The following is a 19,646-nucleotide window of genomic DNA, read 5'->3' as shown; positions in this document are numbered from 1 at the left end:
TGAAGGAAATACTTGTGTGAAGAGGACTATATCTGAGAGGAGCAGAGGGTACTTAAGCTTGTCTTTTCTTGTCTTAATGTGTGGACACTTCCATTTCAAGAGCCATTAACACATGTGAAAGGTAACCTGTAACAACACCCTGACTCTAATTTTCTTTTGTCTCCATTTTAGCTGGGGAGGAGCAGGAGTAATTGTGACATCCATAAAGTACAGGAGAGTACTTGAGAAGTGGTGAAATGATGCTTACAGCTGAAGTCCTACTTTAGATTTTCTGAAAATGTTGCACATAATCAATGTAACTGGTTCATTGGGCAACATTAGAGACTTTTTAAGGTGGAAGGACAGATTTATTTATTTGATTTCCAGCTCGTCATAGGCATTCATTTGCATTTCATTTAATTTGCAGCTGATAATGTTTTACGTTATGTAGCCTCAGTTTTCTTCGTTTATGCATAAACATTTTCAGTAATTAGGTTTCTCTTTTTTTCAGGTGTTTCCTCTGTAGTGTAGAGGCAATATGTACTCGGAGTGGAGGTCCCTGCATCTTGTCATTCAAAATGATCAGGGTCATACTAGTGTACTTCACAGCTATCCTGAAAATGTGGGGAGAGAAGTGGCAAATTCAGTGGTGCGTCCCCTTGGGCAAGCCTTAAATATGCCATCAGCAACCGGGAGTGAGAGTTTGTTAAAAACAGATAAAGAAGTAAGTGTCTGTCTTCAAAGTTTTTGATGCTATTTCTTTTTAGGTGCTAATGGCCATTTAGTTGACCTGTGTAGTGTTTTGTGACCTACCTTGGATTATTAAAAAAAGAAGAAAATCCAGAAGCTTTATAAAGCAAAAATACAGTCTTCAGTTAGTGCCTTTTTGCTATGAATTTCTTGCTGGCAAAAGTAATTCCATTAGTTTTCTCTTGATTTTAAAGTAGCTTTTTGGGGGGGGGGGGGGCGGGGGGGAAATGTGTGTGCGTGCGTTCATTTGTTTGTTTGCTTTGGTTCATGTGTTCCTTATCTGAACAGAACTGCTGCTGTTTATTCATATTTCTTTCTTGCCAGTGACACAAACTATGGACATTTTGTCCATGGTGCCTTTTCATGTGAAAATAAATTAATAAAGTATCAATCTGTTGGTTATGGTATTAAGCTTGCCTTTTTCCCCTTAAAACTATGAAGGGCTTTTGTCAAAAGAAGCTGGCAGTTGAACCTAAATTTGGTGTAAACTGAAAGTTGCCAGCAGAGATTGACATTTTTATTCCTAATTAGAAGAAAAAAATCCTGTTGTGGTTTCTGTATATCATCTTATTAATAAATGGCAGCACAAGGCAGAATTAACAATGTTATAGTACATAACAGATTTTATGGACTTTTAGGTTGAAAATAAGTTCATAAATAGCATTGGACAGCATATTGTTTCAATTTCCATGGTGATTCTTTTAGTAGTAAGGTCTCTAACTTGGTGTGTGACTTTTGAGATTTTTCCAAATGTAATAGTTTATTTTCTTGAAGGAAAGTGATGAACATTAGCATGTTATTGCTGAAAACGGGAAAGGGACAGTTTCTGTTAGCACCGCTGCTTAATACTTTTATAGCCAGGTGCTTGTCCTGGTATGCACCATAGCTGAACAACTTCCTTTATCTTTGACTAGGTAAAGTGGACTATGGAGGTGGTTTGTTATGGTTTGACCCTCCCACTGGATGGCGACACTGTGAAGTATTGCGTTGATGTATATACAGACTGGATTATGGCTCTTGTATTACCTAAAGAGTCTATTCCACTGCCAGTTATTAAGGAACCCAATCTCTATGTTCAGAGCATTCTCAAGCACCTACAGAATCTCTTCGTACCAAGGTGAGCAGCAAGTCTGCAGTAACTAGAAACTAGAGACGTTTCAGGGTTTTCAGCCACAGTCATGTCATTATCCTTCAGAAATTGTAGCTGAACCAGAGGAGGCTACTTTACTAAAAATAAAATTACAACTGTTTATCTTTGCTACAAAACATGGTTGTGTCTGAAATTAGAATGTCAGATTCTTTTAACTTAGGGTATTGAATTGCAAATTTTTGTTGCTGCAACCACTTGAACTACTTAATTTAAAAATTTAACTTTGACTTCCAATTAACAATTCTAAATGCACCTTTTAAAGAACCAAATATCTGTGGATACAGTTATCTGGGGAGAACAGAATTAAAAAAATATTTACACCACATCAGTGTGTCCTCCTTTGTGGGAGGAGTAGGGGGGACAGGACAGACAGGAAAGTTGTCTGTGTGTGTTTGCAAGGGGAGGGTGTGTTTTGAAAAATAAGAAACCAAAAAGTATCCTTCAGGTTGAATTGGAAGAAGGTAACATTGAAGAGTCTGTGTTAAAGAAATGGTAAGCACATGATGCAAACATTAAGGAATATAAACCTTATTTGACTGTAACAGATTATAAATGTAAGAACAAAGAATGTAGATCCTACAAGCTTGAGCATTATATACTGGAATGTAGTGACTCTGAAAAATATTTAATAGTCTTGGAAGTGTAGGGGTGCACTGATAAAGATTTTCTTGGCCCATACTAATAACTGATTATTAACTAGCCATATCGGCCAATACCTATTCTATAGCTGATATAGAGGAATGCAGCCTGGCAGTTTGGAGAGCGGTGTCCTACTGGTAAGTCTGTGGGGGGGGAAGGGGCATGGGGGAGGGAAGGGGTGTGGGGCAGGTAGATTGAGGCCCTCCTGGTTAGGAGAGAGAGAGTAGGGATGGAGTTGGGGCAGGCATTGCTCAGCCAGGGCAGTGAATGGGACCCAGGGTGGGGTGAGGGACAGAACTGTGGGGAGCAGGCAGCCCGCCTCCACCCTGCGACAAATCTCGGGTGGGGCAGCACATGCCCCATATACCTCCCCTGGGTGTGCGTGTGCAACAGCGGGGAGCTGCCCCCCCCCACGCCCATGGATGAGCTGCCTGTGGCTCTCACACTCCTGGTTCCTGGGGTCCCTTTCCCCACCCTGGCTGGGCAACGCCAGTCCCTGACCGACTCCCTCCCCCACTGTGGGGGCCTTGATCTGCCTTCCCCCCTCCACCCCCCAATTCTCCCTTTCCTCCACAGACTTACCTGCAGGGGCAGGGTGCTGTTCTCCAAGCTGCCTGGCTACATTCCTGGCCCTGTGCAACTGCGTGCATGCATGGGGCATTTATTGGTGACATTATCAGCTATACTGGCCAAAAAAGCTGATAACGTTAACTTTCCTTTTATCAGTTCCGATCTGATACTTGGAAGATTACCAGCCAAACAATTTGAGTTCCCAGCATGACTATAGCTAAGAGAGCAAACTTTATTTCCTTATTGTAGAAAAATGTCAGGTAGTGATATGCATATTTGTGTGCAGTATTAGTGAGTTCATTATTGGAATGCTATACCCTGTTCTGGTATACTATGAAAGACTGTAAAGTCTTTCCAGTTCTTCTACAAGAGTGAAGGCTTGGAAAACGTGTGTACCAAAAAAATTGTGGGCATTTTTACGTTTATTTACTTTATAAAGTCAAAAAGTTAACTTCTGTGGTGAGTTAAAATGTTAGCATGGGGAAGAACTTTGATAGACAGCTCTTTATATTTTGCAGTCATAATAAGGTTCAGCAATAGGAAGTTTAAAGCTAGGTAAATTTAGGCTAGAAATAAGTTGAAAGTTTGTAAGTGTTTCTAGTGGACCACTGGCATAGCTTGGTTATGGAAATACTGGATTCACCTTACATTAAGCCTTGGCCACTCTTGGTACAAATAAATAAGTCCATAACTTGAGCTGTAGCAGGGGTGACCAGGTCTCATGGTCTGGATTTTGGTAACTTGGCGGCTGCTACTCCCCAACTGTCAAATTTCTGAACCTGTGGGTCAGATGTGGCTCCATGGACTGCATCGTTCCAATAATAAACTCACTAGTATTGCACACAGATATGTTTATCTCCTTACCACTGCCTGCTGGATTAGGTCTGTGCAGCTAGATTAGGGATGGGCAAAATACTGCCCACAGGCTAGATCTGGCCTGCCAATTGATTGGATCCAGTTCGTGGTTGCCCCCATGGTGGTCATGAGGCTGAGCCCTTCCCGCTTATGTCTGGGGTAGCCTGTGCCACTCTCCTGTCAATGTCCCTGATTGCTCTGGCCAGCATGCACAGCTTCCCAGCAGAGTTGCTCCTTGTGCATCTGCAACTGACTGGGTACTGCTTGGCTCCTCCTCCTGGCCCTGCTGTGCTGCTTAGGGCAGCAGGTGGTGTGTGGAAGTGATGGCTGGGGGGGGGGTTGCTTGTCAGACACCACGTGCCCAGCCAGGCTGGGGGAAGCTGCAGCCAGGCAGCTCCTCCCTTTAGTGCATGGGGTTCCAGCTCCCAGCTGCTGAGCAGCCCCCAAGACACATGATGGGTAGCCATCTGTGGGCAGCTGAGTGGGTAGAAGGTGGCACAGCAGGGGTAGGAGGAAGAGAAGGAGCCATTGGAGGCAGGGGAGCTGAACAGTACACAAGCCACTGCAGTTATACCAGGAGCAGCCCTGCCAGGAAGCTGGTGCACTATGGCCCAGGCTGGAGCTGTTGGGGAGGCAGGCAAGAGCATGGTATGGGCTGCCCCAAGTTGGAGCAGGTGGGGATTTGCCCTTGCAGCACTCTGCATGGGGCGAGATTGGGGAGAGGGACGCTGACTGCACCTGCACCGACCAGGTGAACTTTGCTGCATGCACCTCCTGCTCTCTTTTCTTCTCCCCACCCCACGCCCCGCCAGCTCCTGGGACCTAGTGTGCAGACAGCCCACTGCCATGCCCCCCGGCATACAGTGTTCAAGAGTAAGACTTGATTTCGAGCTATTATGCAATTGCCTCTATATACACTACTCAAAAACATGTCAGGACTAAAATGAACTAAAATTAGCTTTTTAAATGAAATTAAAACATGTTATAGTACATGTTTGATTTTTAGTATATGATTTATTTTTTTATCTATAGCTTGTTAAAATGATACCTTCTGAAAAGTTTTGTGTGGCCCTTGATGGCTCATCAAGACTTAAGTGGCCCACCAGGTAAATTAATTGCCCACCCCTGAGGTAGATCATATAAGTACTGCTGAGCTCTAGCAGGATTCTGAGAAACCATGGTTGGGCTTCTTTTGCCCTGAGCTATGTATAATAGTCTTCTGTGTAAATTCTGGACTGTATAGTCACATGCATTAAATTGGAGTAGGGCGGGCAGTTATTTCAGGCGGAGGGCCGCTTACTGAGGTTTGGCAAGCCATTGGGGGCTGCATAACAGGCAGCCAGGGGCAGAAAAATATTAATTTTCTAAAGTTTTTAGGAACTCTGCAGGCCAGATAAAATGGCCTGGCAGGCTGCATCTAGCCTGCAGGCCGCATTTTGCCCACCCCTGAATTGGAGTATCCATGGCTTTAACATCAAAAGATAAATTGCTTTTGTTTACAGGTAGTAGCATAGGAAACACTTTGGAGTTTTGTCCTTGCAGATTCTGTTGGTGCAAGTGTAACACATCCCTGTGAGATGTATTCTGTACAGTACCAAGCTGTTTCCGTACTGGATGAGTATCATTCACTTTCCTTTTTTCTTGAATCCACTAAAGGTTCTTTGTCTTCTTGCCTCTCTTTTGTGTACTTCCTGCAGTTTATATGCTGACATTTAGTAATTGGGAGCACAGAAAGCAAGTGAATTTTCAAAGTACACCTATCCTGATACCCTCCCATGTGTTGTCTCTTCCAATATGGCCATCCTTGGCCATATTAATTCTTCTCCATGTAGGAACTTCTGTTCCAGGAAATCTCTCAGCTGTCTCCTGTCAGAAAATCCCCCACGTGGAATCATTTAACCACCTCCAGGTGTTTAGCGCTCTCAACCTCAATTGTTGGAAGGTAAGGAATTACTTCAGGGGTCTTTCTGAAATCTGGATCATGCTTTCTCCCCTGCATTTAAGTCTTTGGTTGCTTTACAAAGCACCAACAACATCAAATATTTCTACTACAGGTGTAGAAATTGTCCCCATTACTGTCAGAAGCACTACCTTGAACTTCTGTAAATAAGAGAGATGTTCCAGAATTGCTTTGCCTTGATACAAGGCAATCTTGATACAAGTGTCAAGAGCCTGTTACAGCCTCCTGTAGAACATAATGCCTTCCTCCTGTAGGAGTCAGTTTTCTTTTAGAAGCATAGAAAAGGATAATCTTGGACATGTAGGTCCCAGGCTAGTGATCATAGAAAAGTAAGATTGGAAGGGACCTCAGAAGATCTAGTCTAACCCCCTGCACAAAGTGGAACTATCCCCAACTATATCATCTCAGCCAAGGCTTTGTATAGTTGGGTCTTAAAAACCCCCAAGGATGGAGATTTCACAACCTCTCTGGGTAGCCTGTTCCAGTGTTTTACTACCCTCCTAGTGAGAGGTTTTTTTTCCCCTAATATCCAACCTAAACTTCCCTTGCTGTAATGTGAGACCATTGTTCCTTGTTCTTACCTTCCACCACTGAGAACATCTTCTTTGGAACCAGCCTTCAGGTAGGTGAAGACTGTTATTAAATCTCCCCTCAGTCTTCTTTTATCTAGACTAAATAAGCCCAATTCCCTCAGCCTCTCCTCACAACTCATGTGCGCCAGACACCTAACCATTCTCGTTGCCCTTGGTTGGAATCTTTCCAATTTGTCTGGATTCTTTCTGTAGTGGGGGGGCCCAAAACTGAACACAGTACTCCAGATGTGGTCTCATCAGTGCTGAATAGAGGGGAAGAGTCATTTCCTCGCTTGACCAGCAATGAATGCTCTTACAAATGCAGCTCAATATGCTGTTGGCCTTCATGGCAACAAGGGCACACTGTTGGTTCATGTTCAGCTTATTGTCCACTGTAACCCCCAGCTCCTTTTCTGCAGAGCTGCTGCTCAGCCAGTCAGTCCACAGCCTGTAGCAATGCATGGGATTCCTCTGTCCAAAATGTAGGACTTTTCACTTGTCCTTTTTGAACTTTGTGAGACTTCTTTTGGCTCAATCCTCTAATTTGTCTAGGTCGCTCTGACTCATAGCCCTACCTTTCATGTATCTACTACTCCCCCCAGCTTGGTGTCTTCTGCAGACTTGCTGACAGTGCAGTCCACTTCATCTTTCAGTTCATTAATGAAGATACTGAAGAAAACCAACCCATGTGGCACTCCACTTGATACCGGTTGCCAACTAAAAGCTTTAAGCCATTGATTACTACCCTTTGAGCCCAATGATCCAACCAGTTTTTTTATCCACCTTACAGTCCATTTAACCCAGACATCCTTAGCTTGCTTGCAAAAATGTTGTGGGAGACTATCAAAAGCCTTGCTAAAGTCAAGGTGTATCGTGTCCACTGCTTTTCCCGCATAACCACAGTCAGTCATCTCGTCATAGAAGGTAATCGGGTTGATCAGGCATGACTTGCCTTCAGTAAATCCAAGCCGACTGCTCTTAATTACCTTTTTCTCCTTTCAGGTGCTTAAAATTGAATTTCTTGAGGACCTGCTGCTTGATTTATTTTTTAATTTCTGCTCCCCCCACCTGCCAGGGACTTAAGTGAGGCTGTGAGCAGTTAGTAGTTCCCCAGATCTCCTCTCATTTCTTAAAGATGGGCACTATATCTGTCATGTTCTAGTCATCTGGGACCCCTCCAGGTCTCCATAAGTTTTCAAAGATAATGACCAGTGGCTCTACACTTGCATCAGCCAACTTCCTCAGCACCCTTTGGTGAATTGTGTCCAGCCTTATAGACTTGATACATGTCCAGCTCTTCTAAATTGTCCCTAACCTGTTCTTTCACTACTATTTGCTGCTCATCTCCTCCAGAAACGGTGGTGCCTGGTGCAGTGTCTGGTAGCTGATCTTGCCTGTGAAGACTGAGGTTAAAAAAGGCTTTGAGTACTTCAGCCTTTTCTTCATCATCTGTCACTAGGTTGCTTTCAGTAAGGGGTCCCACACTTTCCCTTATCTTCCTCTTTTTGTTTGCATACGAGTAGAAATCCTTCTTGTTACACTTCACTTCCTTTGCTAGCTGCAACTCCAGTTGTGCTTTGGGCTTCCTGATTTCATCTCTGCATGCCCAAGCACTGCTCTTATTCTCCTCCCTAGTTCTGTCCAAATTTCCACTTCTTGTAAGGTTTCTTTTTGTGTTTTAGCTCACTGAAAAGTTCCATGCTAAACCAAGCTGGTCTTCTACTATACTTTTAGTCTTCCTGCTCATTGGAATAGTTTGTTCCTGTGCCCTCTGTGAGGTTTCTTTAAGGTACAGCTAGCTGTCCTTTTCCCTCAGACTGGCCTCCCAGGGGATCCTGCCCATTAGTTCCCTGAGTGAGTTTGTCTGTTTTTCTCAAGTTACAGATCTCGACTCTGCTGCTCTCCTTCCACCCTTTACTCAGGATCCTCAACTCAATCATCACGTGGTTGCTGCTGCTCAAGTTGCCATCCTTTTCCAAGTTCTTCATCAATTCTTCCCTGTTTGTGAGCCGTAGATCAAGAAGAGCATGGCCTTTAGCTGGCCCCTCCAACACTTGCAACAGGAAGTTTTCCCCATCATTCTCTACAAAAACTTCCTGGGTTGCCTGTGTACTGCTGTATTGCCCTTCCAGCAGATGGCAGGGTGGCTTGAAGTCCCCTTGAGAACCAGGGCCTGTGATTGGGAAACTTCTGCTAGCTGTTTTGGCAAAGCCTCATCTACCTTGTCCTCCTGGTCTGGTGGTCTGTAGCAGACACTTATGATATCACCCTTGTGGCTCTCCCCTCTGACCCTAATCCAGAGATTTTTCAACAGGCGTTTCTCCAGTTTCATACTGTGTTGCCCTGAGGGGTCAGGCCAACTCTCAGGATCTCAATATCGTGCTGTTAGACAGGAGGGCATGACACAATTGCACAAATACAAACACACAAATCAGTTAGGTGCATACACACGCATGCTACCAGGTCAGGCACATACGCATTCAGACTAGCCTAGGCACATGCATACCTCTCACCAATTCAAACACATACACTATACACCCCAAAAATTAGACACAGATTACTAATTTGTATATCATGCACACAGTGCCGTGTGTGCGTGCGCACGCACACACACACGTTCAAAATAACTAGTTTAGGTTTATGCACACCTATCACCAGTTTAAGCCCATACACGCTACACTCACCAAATTTAGACAGAATCAGTTACCAACACCTGCACATCCAGTACACATACGTGGATTACTAATTCATATACCCCCCCCACACGCACGCAATGATATCTATATATGTATATATATGTGTATTCACTAATTTACACACATATGACCCACCTACACATACACACAAGTGAGTTCCTAAGTTGGGTATTGTGATATGTATGTATGTGCTTGGTGTACTTGGGGTACCTGGGGAAAGGTTAAGGTAAGGAAGTAGAAGTGTAGGGAGATAAGGTTACTAGGACTGGGATAAGAACCGGTAGACTGCAGGGGCCTGGGCTGAAGAACTGAGGCTTGGGGGTAACTTTAGGTTAATTGATGTTAATTGATTAAAAGACAAGCCCAAAGCCTGCAGAACCGGGAAGCATGCCGGCACAGAGTCTAGGACTGGAGCCAGAGCTACGGGGGAGCTGAATAGGTAGATGGGGACAGGGAAAATGGGACTAAGTGAAAGTGTGGGTGTTAAAGAGGGGCTCTGGGTGTGGGGAGCCAGAGGATGGCTTTGGGTCAGCTAGAGAAGTTGCAGGGAGTGGTAGTAGGTGCTGGAAGCTGGACAAAACTGCAGGACAGCTAAGTGGAGCTGGGAAGCTGCACAGGGGGAGAGGATTACAGAAGGTGTGGGGGAAGCCTGAAAACAGACGGACAGCAGAAAATCACAGGAAAAGCGGCAGGGCAGCAGGAAAGCAGAGAGAGGCAGCAGAAAGTCACAGGGAAAAGGCAGTAGGAGCAGGGGAGGCTGAGAGGTGGCAGAAAAGGAGAGATGAAAATAGCAGAGAAGGTGGGGACTGGAGCTGAGAGAGAGAGAATGAGGCTGGAATTTAAGATGGGGAAGGGACTGGGATTCAGTAAAACATGACCCAACTCGGTGTTGCAAATGACAGTGGTTTTATTGAACAGGGGAGATTGGTTCCCTTGCATCCGCACGCATGCACGCAATGGCAGCAGGGGTTAGAGAGGCTTGGTGCAGAGGCTGAAGTCCACTGAAGTCCAGGAGGAGGGAGAGAGAGAGTGTCCAAATTGTAGGAGGTGGTGTGCAGGTAATATTTACCTATCCAGGCTGGAACGGGGTCCTTGTCCAGTAGATGTTGTCCAGAGGGGGGTTGCCGGCAGGGCCTCTGGGTGGATAGGTGGTGTGGCATGGTGCTAGTCCAGATGGAGAGGGCATCCCACTGGGTCTGTCTTCACTGCCCCTTTTTATAGGGGCAGTCCTTGTGTGACCCTAGTGACAGGAGGCATGCCCAGGCAAGGGTCAGCCCCTGGCGTATTGAGCATGTGTGCTTCATGCAGGGACGTGCAGTTTCTGGTCTCTGTAATGGTGAGACCTGGTTTTGCAGGTGAGGTTGCTGGCTAATGGTGAGGTTAATGGTGAGGTTGCTGGTTTTGCAGGGTCTTTTGTCTTTCAGATGCTGGTCTTGTCTCTGTTCCTGGGTTAGGTCTGTGGTTCCTGGGTGAATCAATGCGAGGTGATGGCCCAGTCATTACAGGCCATTCAGTAGAGGCCTGCTACCATTGTATTTCAGTCATTCCCAATCACACTCATTCATCTGGGAACCAATTTACATGGGAGGGGTACGTGACTCATACAGTTGCGACACAGGGGATGTCCAGAGGACAGAAGATGGAGGCTTGACATATAAAATGGAAACTTGACATGACTTTGGTTCACTTAGAAACACAGGCCTAAACCATACAATATCCATATGAAACCATAAAAACCGATATGAAAATGATAATAATACAATATACAACAGTAAGAATCAATACAAACCTAATAATTATACAATATAAAACGGTGGATATCCAAAACCAAAAACTTGCTACCAAAATAAAAACGTTTAAAGCTTATCCTAAGTCTGAGCTCACTTATACTTACCTATAGGGAATAGAGAGGGAGAGAAAAAGTAAAAAATGGTTGGGGAAGGGGAGGGAATGCATTTTAAAATAAAGAAAAGAAAAATGGGGGGGTTTGCTACAACTGTACCTCTGAGCAATTTTCCAGCCATTTTACATAAAAAGCAACTCCTGTTCCTCTTCTGACCTGCCTTGCCCTCCTGATCAGCACTCCAGTCATGCAAGCTATCCCATCAAATCTTTTTTATTCCAGTTACGTTGTAGTTCTGTGACTGTGTGAGAACTTGCAATTCTTTCTGTTTATTTCCCGAGCTCTGTACATTCATCTATGGATGTCTGAAGTAAGTAGTAGGTTGCCCTGCTTTCTCAGGAAGAATGAGAGAGCCCCCCTGATGTTCCCTCCTACTTGTGCTTCCTTTGGGTTACCTGCTTCTGCACTTTCATAGATGTTAGAGGCTGGAAGGGACCTCACAAGATCATCAGGTCCAGCCCCCCTGCACTTGAGTAGGAAAGACTGCTGGGCTCTGATGACCTCAGGAAGGTGCGTGTCAAGATGTTTCTTAAAGATCTCCAGGGTAGTTGATTGTACCACCTCGGGGGGGAGTCGGTTCCAGACCCTAGGCACTTAAATTGTAAAGATTCTCCTTATGTCCAGTCTGAAGCAATCTTCAAGCAGTTTGTGGCCATTGGTTCTTATCTTCCCCTGGGGTGTCTTGGTGAACAGATGCTCCCCCAGGCCCTGATGTATGGCCCTTATATACTTATAGGCTGCCACCAATTCCCCTCTAAGTCTTTTTTTCCAGGCTGAACAGTCCCATGTCTTTCAGCCTCTCATATGACCTGCTCTCTAGACCTCTAATATGTGTGTGGTCCTCCTTTGGATTCTCTCAACCTTCTCCACATACTTCCTGAAGTGTGGCACCCAGAATTGGACACAGTACTCCAGCTGCAGCCTCACCAAGGCAGAGTCAAGTGGGAAGATACAAGCAAGCAAGACGAAGGATGTTATTAGTAGCTGCTTATCAGTGTTTTGTTCACTCTGCCAGCTATGGCATCACATTGGTGGATCATATTTCTTCTGTGGTCTGTCATGACCCCAAGATCTTTCAGTTGTGGTGCTGGCAAGAGTAGTGCCACCAAGCCTGTAAGTGTGTTGCAGATTATTTCTCCCCAGATGCAGCATTTTACATTTCTTCGTGTTAAACATCTTCAGTTTTTGATCTGCCTACCTTGCGAGCCTGTTCAGGTCAGCCTGTATCTCCAGCCTGTTCTCAAGTGTGACCACACTCCTCCGTAATTTGGTGTTATCTACAGACTTTCCAGGACACTTTTTTAACACCTGAATACAGATCATTGACGAACACGTTGAAAAGTACTGAACCCTGAGGGATGCCACTGGTCACCTGCCGCAATGTTGACTCAGTTCCATCTATTAATACTCTCTGGGTCCTACCTCGGAGTCAGTTACCTGGCCACCACACTGTAAAGTAGCCGAGGACACATTTTCCTAATTTTACCATGAGGACATTGTAGAAGATTAAGTCAGAGGCCTTTTGAAATCCAAGTATATGATATCAGCCTCATTTCCCTTATCCAGGTGGCAAGTTACCTGATCGCAAAAGGAAATGAGGTTGGTCAAGCATGACCTGCCTGCAACAAAGCCATTTTGGCTGTTGTTTAGAATACTGCCTTCAGTTAGCCTATCAATAATGGATTCTTTGATTAAATTTTTCCAGGGATTGAGGTCAAATTGATTGATCCTCTTTTCTCCCTTTCTTGAAGATAAGCACCACATTGACCCTCTTCTAGTCTTCTGGAACCTCTCCTGAGCACCACGAGTCCTCAAATAGCTTTGCCATAGGTCACACAATAATGTTGGCCAATTCTTTCAGCACTCTTGGGTGTAGTTCATCTGGTCCTGCTGACATCCAGCCTCTCGAGATATTCTCTTATAAAGTCTTTGCCAACTATGGAAGGGTATCACCCTCACCTTGATCATGTTGTATCTTGTCAAGCAGGCTCACACCTTTGGACTGGTGGAATACTGATTCAAATTATTAGCTTAGGAGTTCGGTTTTCTCCTGAATGTTGGTTATCAGCTGTCCCATTTCGTTCAGCAGGGGCCCTATGTTTCCCTTTTTCTTCTCTGACTTCCTATGTATCAAAAGAACAACATTTTATTTTTCTTGATTTCCGCCTACCAGTTTGAATTTAGAAAAGCAAAGGCAGCATCTGCTCCCTACAGGTGCAGGCTATTGCTCTGCACTCTTCCATGGTAGTAATTCCTGACTTCCATCCCATATAACCTCTTTTCAATTTCAGGAGATCCATGACTTCCCTATTGAGCCAAAGGGGTCTCCCAGCCCTTTTGCTGCCTTTCTTTTGAAAGGGAATGGACTTCCTTTGTGTTCCAAGGATCGCATCCTTGAGGAATGACCACTCTTCTTGGACTCCCTTTCCCATCAGAACATGGTCCCACAGGGCCTCGGCAACCAGTCTCCTAAGCTTGTGGAGGTCAGCTTTCCTTAAATCAAGTCAGGCAAGGTTCTTTGAGTAGATGTGATATCTTTTATTAGACCAACTGAGTAGTTGGAAAAAAGTTCTTGGCAAGCTTCTTTCACAACTACTCAAAGAACCTTGCCTTCCTATGTCCTTAGATCAACACAGCTACAACCAAAAACCCAGCTTCCTAAAATCAGGGATTTCTTCCTTTATTGACTAATTTCCCTTTCTTACTGTGGATGGAGAAGGTGACCATCTCACGGTCACTATTGCCCAGCTTCCCTTCAATCCTAATGTTACTCACTAGATCATCCCCTTGGGCCAGAACCAAATCCAGGAGTGCCTTATACCTGGTTGGCCTGTAGACTTCTTGGGCGTGTCCAGACATGTGCGGACGTTTGGTTCCCCTGGAGACGATTAACAGCGGCACATATTGTGCTGCAGCTACTTGTCCCCAGGGAACGCCTGTGCCATGCATGCTTTGTCACTTACTTCAGGGTTTAGCCTACATCTGGTGCACCTAGTTTTAAATCTCTCCTCACTAAGTAATAAGCCTGCCTGCAAAGAAGTTCTTCCCTCTCTTCATTAGGTGGACCCTGTCTCTTAGCATTTTTTGGAACAACATCCCATGGTTGAAGAAACCTGAGCCCTGCTGATGACACCATCTGTGTAGTCGTGCATTGATATTCAGGATTTGTCAGTTCCTGCCCGGGGCCTTCCCTTTGAACAGAAGGATCCAGGGGAACACCACCTGAGTCTCTATCCTGTTCCTTAGCCTTGTACCCAGAACTCTAGTTATTTTTTATTTGCACAGGCAGTATCAGATGACCACATGAATGAGCAGCAGAGGGTCAGATGATTCTTGGCAATCCTTTAGTGACGTCTCGGATCTGGGTTTAGGGAGACCTCCCAAGACAACAAGTCAGGCTGGCAGAAGGATGCCTCTGCTGTCCCAGAAGCTTCTGTGCCCCTCAGAAGGGAGTTACCAACCACCACCACCTGTTGGTTTCTCTTGGTGGCAGTGCTCTCAATCCTCCCAAACTTGGAGGCCTAGCCTGGTCTGTTCCCCTGACAGAACATGCTCCTTCTCCTCTATTCCTAGGGTCCCATGTCTGTTTTCCAGCTAAACCACTACAGGTGGGGGTGAAGACTTCTTGCTGTCAGAGGCCCCAAGCTTCCAGCTTCCACCTTCATAGGAGTCCAAGTCCTCTTCTCCAGCATTGCTCTGGTAGTCCTTCTGCAGTCATAGAGGTCTCCTTCAGCACTGAATCGATTAACTCTTCGTGGCTGAGGATACTTCAGACCCTTGCCACCTCCTCCTGTGACTCTTGCCTACTTCCTGAGGGACACCACTAAGAGATGCTGCTCACATTGCACTCCCCCCACCTGGCTGTCACTGGAAGGAACCTGCAAGCTGCAGTCCCCTGCAGTGCCAAACCAGGACCTGGGTGGAAGCCTCACCAGTGAGTGGTCCTGCCTGGACAGATACTTTGTGGGTGCAAGCAGAGGAAGAGCTGGCAGTGCAGTGGCTCTGGCCTTGTGCAATGTCCTCCAGCTGTCTCTTACCCTTTTCTGTTCCTCTCTCCAAGCATAACTTTTGTAGCAAACTCCCCTGAAAGCTGGTTTGTTTGCTGCTCCTTAGTTCCTATTCCCTGTAACCTGCTTCCTCTTACCAAGCTTACAGTGAAGGAAGGGGAGAGAGTTTCCAGGTGAATTCCCTTCCCAACTCTGGTCTCTAGTTAAACAAGGGACTTGAGTATTGATCTAACTGCTGAGTTTTAGTTGCTTATACTGAATATCTAGGTTTGTTATGCTTAATTAAAGCAAGAACTTACTTTAAAGGCTCCCCGTCAAAAAGGGGGCAGCAAGCTGACTTGTGAACTGCTTGCAACCTGCCCTATTTGCAGGTCACTTCGGGAGTTTTCCTTTTATATTCTCCTGGGCCTGGACCGGCTTCACCCCTTGTTAGGGTTGCTGTCAGACATGGGGAGCAATTGCTTGGCTAGCAGCACTCCCAGGTACTTAGAACACATGCCCAAACCCACAGCCAACCAAATAAACACTCATCAAGCCAAACGCAGAGAAAAAGACCTGGCTCACTTCTTCCAGGAGCAGTATATGGTGCCTGAGTCTTCTCTTCCTCTTCTTCCTCTTGCTCCCGGTGAACTGTTTGCAACCTGCCCTATATGCTGTTTGTTTGCTTGCTCCTTGGTTGCTCAGGGAGTCTCTTTTTATACTTTCCTGGGCCTGAACATTGTGGGCCTACTTCTTGATGTGTCCTATCCAGTTTCAGTCTGTATCTGTCTTCTTTCCTTGAGCTGTCCAGGGATCTCTTGTAGGAGACTTTTGGAATGGGAAGTGAATATTGTAATACAACTTAGAGCTGCAGAAATAGTCCTTCTAAATTCAGAGGAAGGGTTTTCTGCTCCCATTATTTCCTAGTGTGAAAGAAAAAATTGAGTTGAAGGTTGGTTGGCTTTCCCCATCTTGATGTGTTCATTCATTGTTTCAAGCTTTGAATGGTCATCCTCATTTCATGCCTTTCATCAGCTCTTGGCCGCTAATGATGCTTTTGAGAATTGCATGAACAGAAACTATCCCAAACTTTTTAGGTAGGTCACTTTACTTCCAGCCCAGGGTCTTGTCCAGTGGTCTGTCAGTAGCTGCTCATGGTTTTTTACAAGGCTTCTTGCTATAGCTGCTGTCCTGCCCAGTCTGGGGACTTGGGTGTATCCCTGTCCTTGTCAGGGCAGCAGGGAGGCTTCAGATTCAGTTTGCCCAGAGCTACTAGAGTTACTGAACTTTCTTTGCTCTAGTGGCTTTGTTGACTGCATGTTGCTGACCTTTCTTTGCTCGGGGGAACTGAACCTGTTCAGCCTCCACAAGAGAAGGCTGAGGGGGGATCTAATGGCCTGTTACAAACTAGTCAGAGGGGACCAGCAGGCATTGGGGGAGTCCCTGTTCCCCCGAGCACTACCAGGAGTGACTAGAAATAACGATCACAAGCTGGCAGAGGGTAGATTCAGACTAGACATCAGGAGGTGCTACTTCACAGTCAGGGCGGCTAGGACCTGGAACCAACTTCCAAGCGAAGTGGTGCTGGCTCCTACCCTGGGGGTCTTTAAGAGGAGGTTAGATGAACACCTTGCTGGGGTCGTTTGACCCCAGTACTTTTTCCTGCCGTGGCAGGGGGTCAGACTTGATGATCTGCTCAAGTCCCTTCCGACCCTACCAACTATGAAACTAGAGTGGGCTCTTACAAGCATGCCCATGTGATAGTCTTACCAGGTAATGTGGTCCAGTTTTCACTTTTTTTTTTATAGGGGTCCTTTCTGGATTTCAGATCATTGAAGGGTTTGTTGTTTAGCTGTGGTGGTCTCTCCCTATCCTTCCTTTGTACAGAAATAGCTAGCTCTTGTGCCCTTCATATTGTCTACTTAATGTACGGCCAGCTCTTGTGGAATCCTTTTCCCCTATGCCTTGTCTCCCAGGATATCCTGCCCATCATTTCCTTAAGTCTGTTATCAGGGGTATAGGTTGTAGCCGTGTTGGTCTAAGGACGTAAGCAGACAAGGTTCTTTGGGTAAATCTGATATCTTTTACTAGACCAACTCAGTTGGAAAAATTCTTTGCAAGCTTTCAGATATAAATACCCTTTGTCAGGCTGAGGCGGCATCTGTAGTTGGTGTGTGCTCTTCCTGGATGGAATGAGTAGTAAAGAAGCCAGAGTCTATTAGTCTTATTTTCTGAAATCCATGTCTCTATTTTGCTGCCTTAGAATCTTGACCTATTTTTTCATGGTTGCTCGCTCAAGTTGTCTTCCACATTGAACCAATTTTTTCTTGTTTGGGAGCCTCTTGGATTGGTGGTGTTAGTGGCACCGTGATTTGTATTTAGAGTAAGGTCAAGGAGAAAGGGTGTTAGTGAGTTTGTATCTTTCATAGGCCTCTGCTACATGTTATATATATATATATTGGGTCCCCTCTGCACGTGCAGGTAAACAGTATGATTGGGGTCTAATGCATGATCCACACAGTTGCGCTTCCTGCCATGCTACATGTGCATGACAGGAGGCATGGCTGTGGGATTGCACATGAGATCCAATCGTGCCAGATTGCTGATGCAGGGGATGCCTGATCCTGGGCTCCCCTTGTACTGGCAAGAAGCAGACTCCCATAGCTGGGAGCTCTCTGGTGATGGGGTTCCCAGTTGCCAGAGCCACATGTAGCTCCACATGAGAGCCCCACAACTGACGAGGTTCCTCTTCCCAGCTGCTTGTGACATGCAGCTGGGACCAGGAGCTCCATCAGCTGTGGGGTTTCTTGGTCCCTGCTGTGGGTGAGGAGCCAGACTTGAGAGCCTTTTGTGGACTGGGGGTTTCACACAGCAGCTGTGATCCCCAGGGCTTGGGGTTTTCATACTGGGCAAGGTTGTACTCCTGTGGTTGGGAGCTGATGGGGCTACTGGCTCCAGGGGAGACCCTACTACATGTACAAATTAAAGCTCAATAGCAACCAGCTATAAAGTTGCTACACATTTTGAGCTCTAACTTCATAGCTGGTTGCAGCTTTCTATTGTGCACATACTTTGCATATGTAGCTGGTCTTAAGGTAATTGTGCAGTTAACCAGTTAATTGCGTAATACCTGGAATGTGTAGAGGGGGCCTTACACAATTAACTGGTTAATTGTTCAGTATATTTATACTAGCCCCATGTGCAAAGTAATTACTAGGGGTGTGCTGATAGAGATTTTGGGGGCCAATACCAATAGCCAATTTTCTTTTTTAAGAAGGCATATCAGCCAATACTGGTCTGATTTCCTGTACAGCTGTATGCAGCTGGTAAGTCTTTTGTGGTAGAAAGGGAGGGGGGAGGGAAGGGGTGTGGGGGTGGGCAGATAAATGCCCCCCACAGTAAGAGGGAGGGGCCAGGGTGGGGTGTAGGCCGGAGCCATGGCTAGAGGGAGCGGTGGACAGTTCTGGCTGCTGTTTGCATGCCAGGAGGGTGGGCATGTGCCCCTGGATTTGATCGGGGCAGGCGGGTGCACTGCAGCTGTGGGCTGGAGCCAGGGCTGTGCTGGGCTCTTCTGGGGGGGCTATGGAAGGGGCTGCAGCTACCCTGAATTTTGCTGTAGTGCCTGTGCACGCGCGTGCCCCCCCCCCCCAAGCCCCGCATCCAGTGCTGCTGGCATGCGCCTGGCTCAACCCTGGCTTTTCTTGGTGCATGGGTGGAGGTGGGGCATTGAGCTGGGGCTACACCAGGCGTGTGGCAGCGGCAGTGGGAGCAGACCTCCTGTGGGGGGGGGGCCACAGCAAAATTCGGGGTGATTTCATAGATTGATAGATTCATAGATGTTAGGGTCAGAAGGGACCTCAGTAGGTCATCAAGTCTGACCCCTTGCCCTGGGCAGGAAAGAGTGATGGGGTTAGACGATCCTAGCTAGGTGCTTGTCCAGTTTCTTCTTGAAGACCCCCAGGGTAAGGGAGAGTACCACCTCCCTTGGAAGCCCATTCCAGATTCTGGCAACCCTTACTGTGAAGAAGTTCTTTCTAAAATCCAATCTAAATCTGCTCTCTGTCAACTTCTGGCCATTGTTCCTAGTAACTCCAGGGGGTGCTCTAGTAAATAGAGAATCTATTCCCTGCCCTCCCTTGATGAATTTATAGGCAGCCACAAGACCACCCATCAGCCTTCTCTTGTGAAGGCTGAAGAGATCTAGGTCCTTCAGTCTCTCTCTGTAGGGCCTTGCCTGTAGGCCTCTGACCATACGAGTGGCCCTCCTCTGAGCTCTCTCAAGATTCTCTGAATCCCTCTTGAAGTGTGGTGCCCGAAACTGGACACAGTACTCCAACTGTGGGCTGACCAGTGCTGCATAGATGGGAAGCGTCACCTCTCTGGATCCCTGTAGCCCCCCTCCCAATACTATAGCCATCTGCCAAGAGCCCTGTCCCTGCGCAAAAGAGCCCAGCACAGCCCCAGCTCCAGCCTGTCTGCCCTGCTCTGCCCTGTGCAGATCCAGGGGCACACCTTTTTTTCCCCCCCTCCAGCCCTCCTGGGGAGTGCGCAGCGGCAGGAGCCACCCCAGCCCCCACCCCACCTGG

The 19,646-nt window shown here is 46.4% G+C and overlaps 1 protein-coding gene across 10 annotated transcripts in view; it reads left to right on the top strand.

Moving 5' to 3' along the window:
• RALGAPB (Ral GTPase activating protein non-catalytic subunit beta) overlaps positions 1 to 19,646 on the top strand; it is a 233,060-nt gene that overhangs the window by 11,259 nt on the left and 202,155 nt on the right. For 8 of the 10 annotated variants that reach the window (XM_059733294.1, XM_059733290.1, XM_059733289.1 and 5 more), the window contains exons 2-3: positions 491 to 703; positions 1,644 to 1,846. The exons of 1 other annotated variant lie outside the window; for it this stretch is intronic. In XM_059733294.1, the coding sequence (XP_059589277.1) occupies positions 518 to 703; positions 1,644 to 1,846 (389 nt within the window). In that variant the 5' untranslated portion in view covers positions 491 to 517. Of the gene's footprint in view, positions 1 to 490; positions 704 to 1,643; positions 1,847 to 19,646 lie in introns of those variants that run through there. One more of the 10 variants, XM_019500697.2, reaches the window with a different exon arrangement.

This window comes from Alligator mississippiensis, chromosome 9 (genome assembly GCF_030867095.1).
Source record: "Alligator mississippiensis isolate rAllMis1 chromosome 9, rAllMis1, whole genome shotgun sequence".
Classification (NCBI taxonomy): domain Eukaryota; kingdom Metazoa; phylum Chordata; order Crocodylia; family Alligatoridae; genus Alligator; species Alligator mississippiensis.
This window is presented reverse-complemented; position numbering and strand designations above follow the sequence as displayed.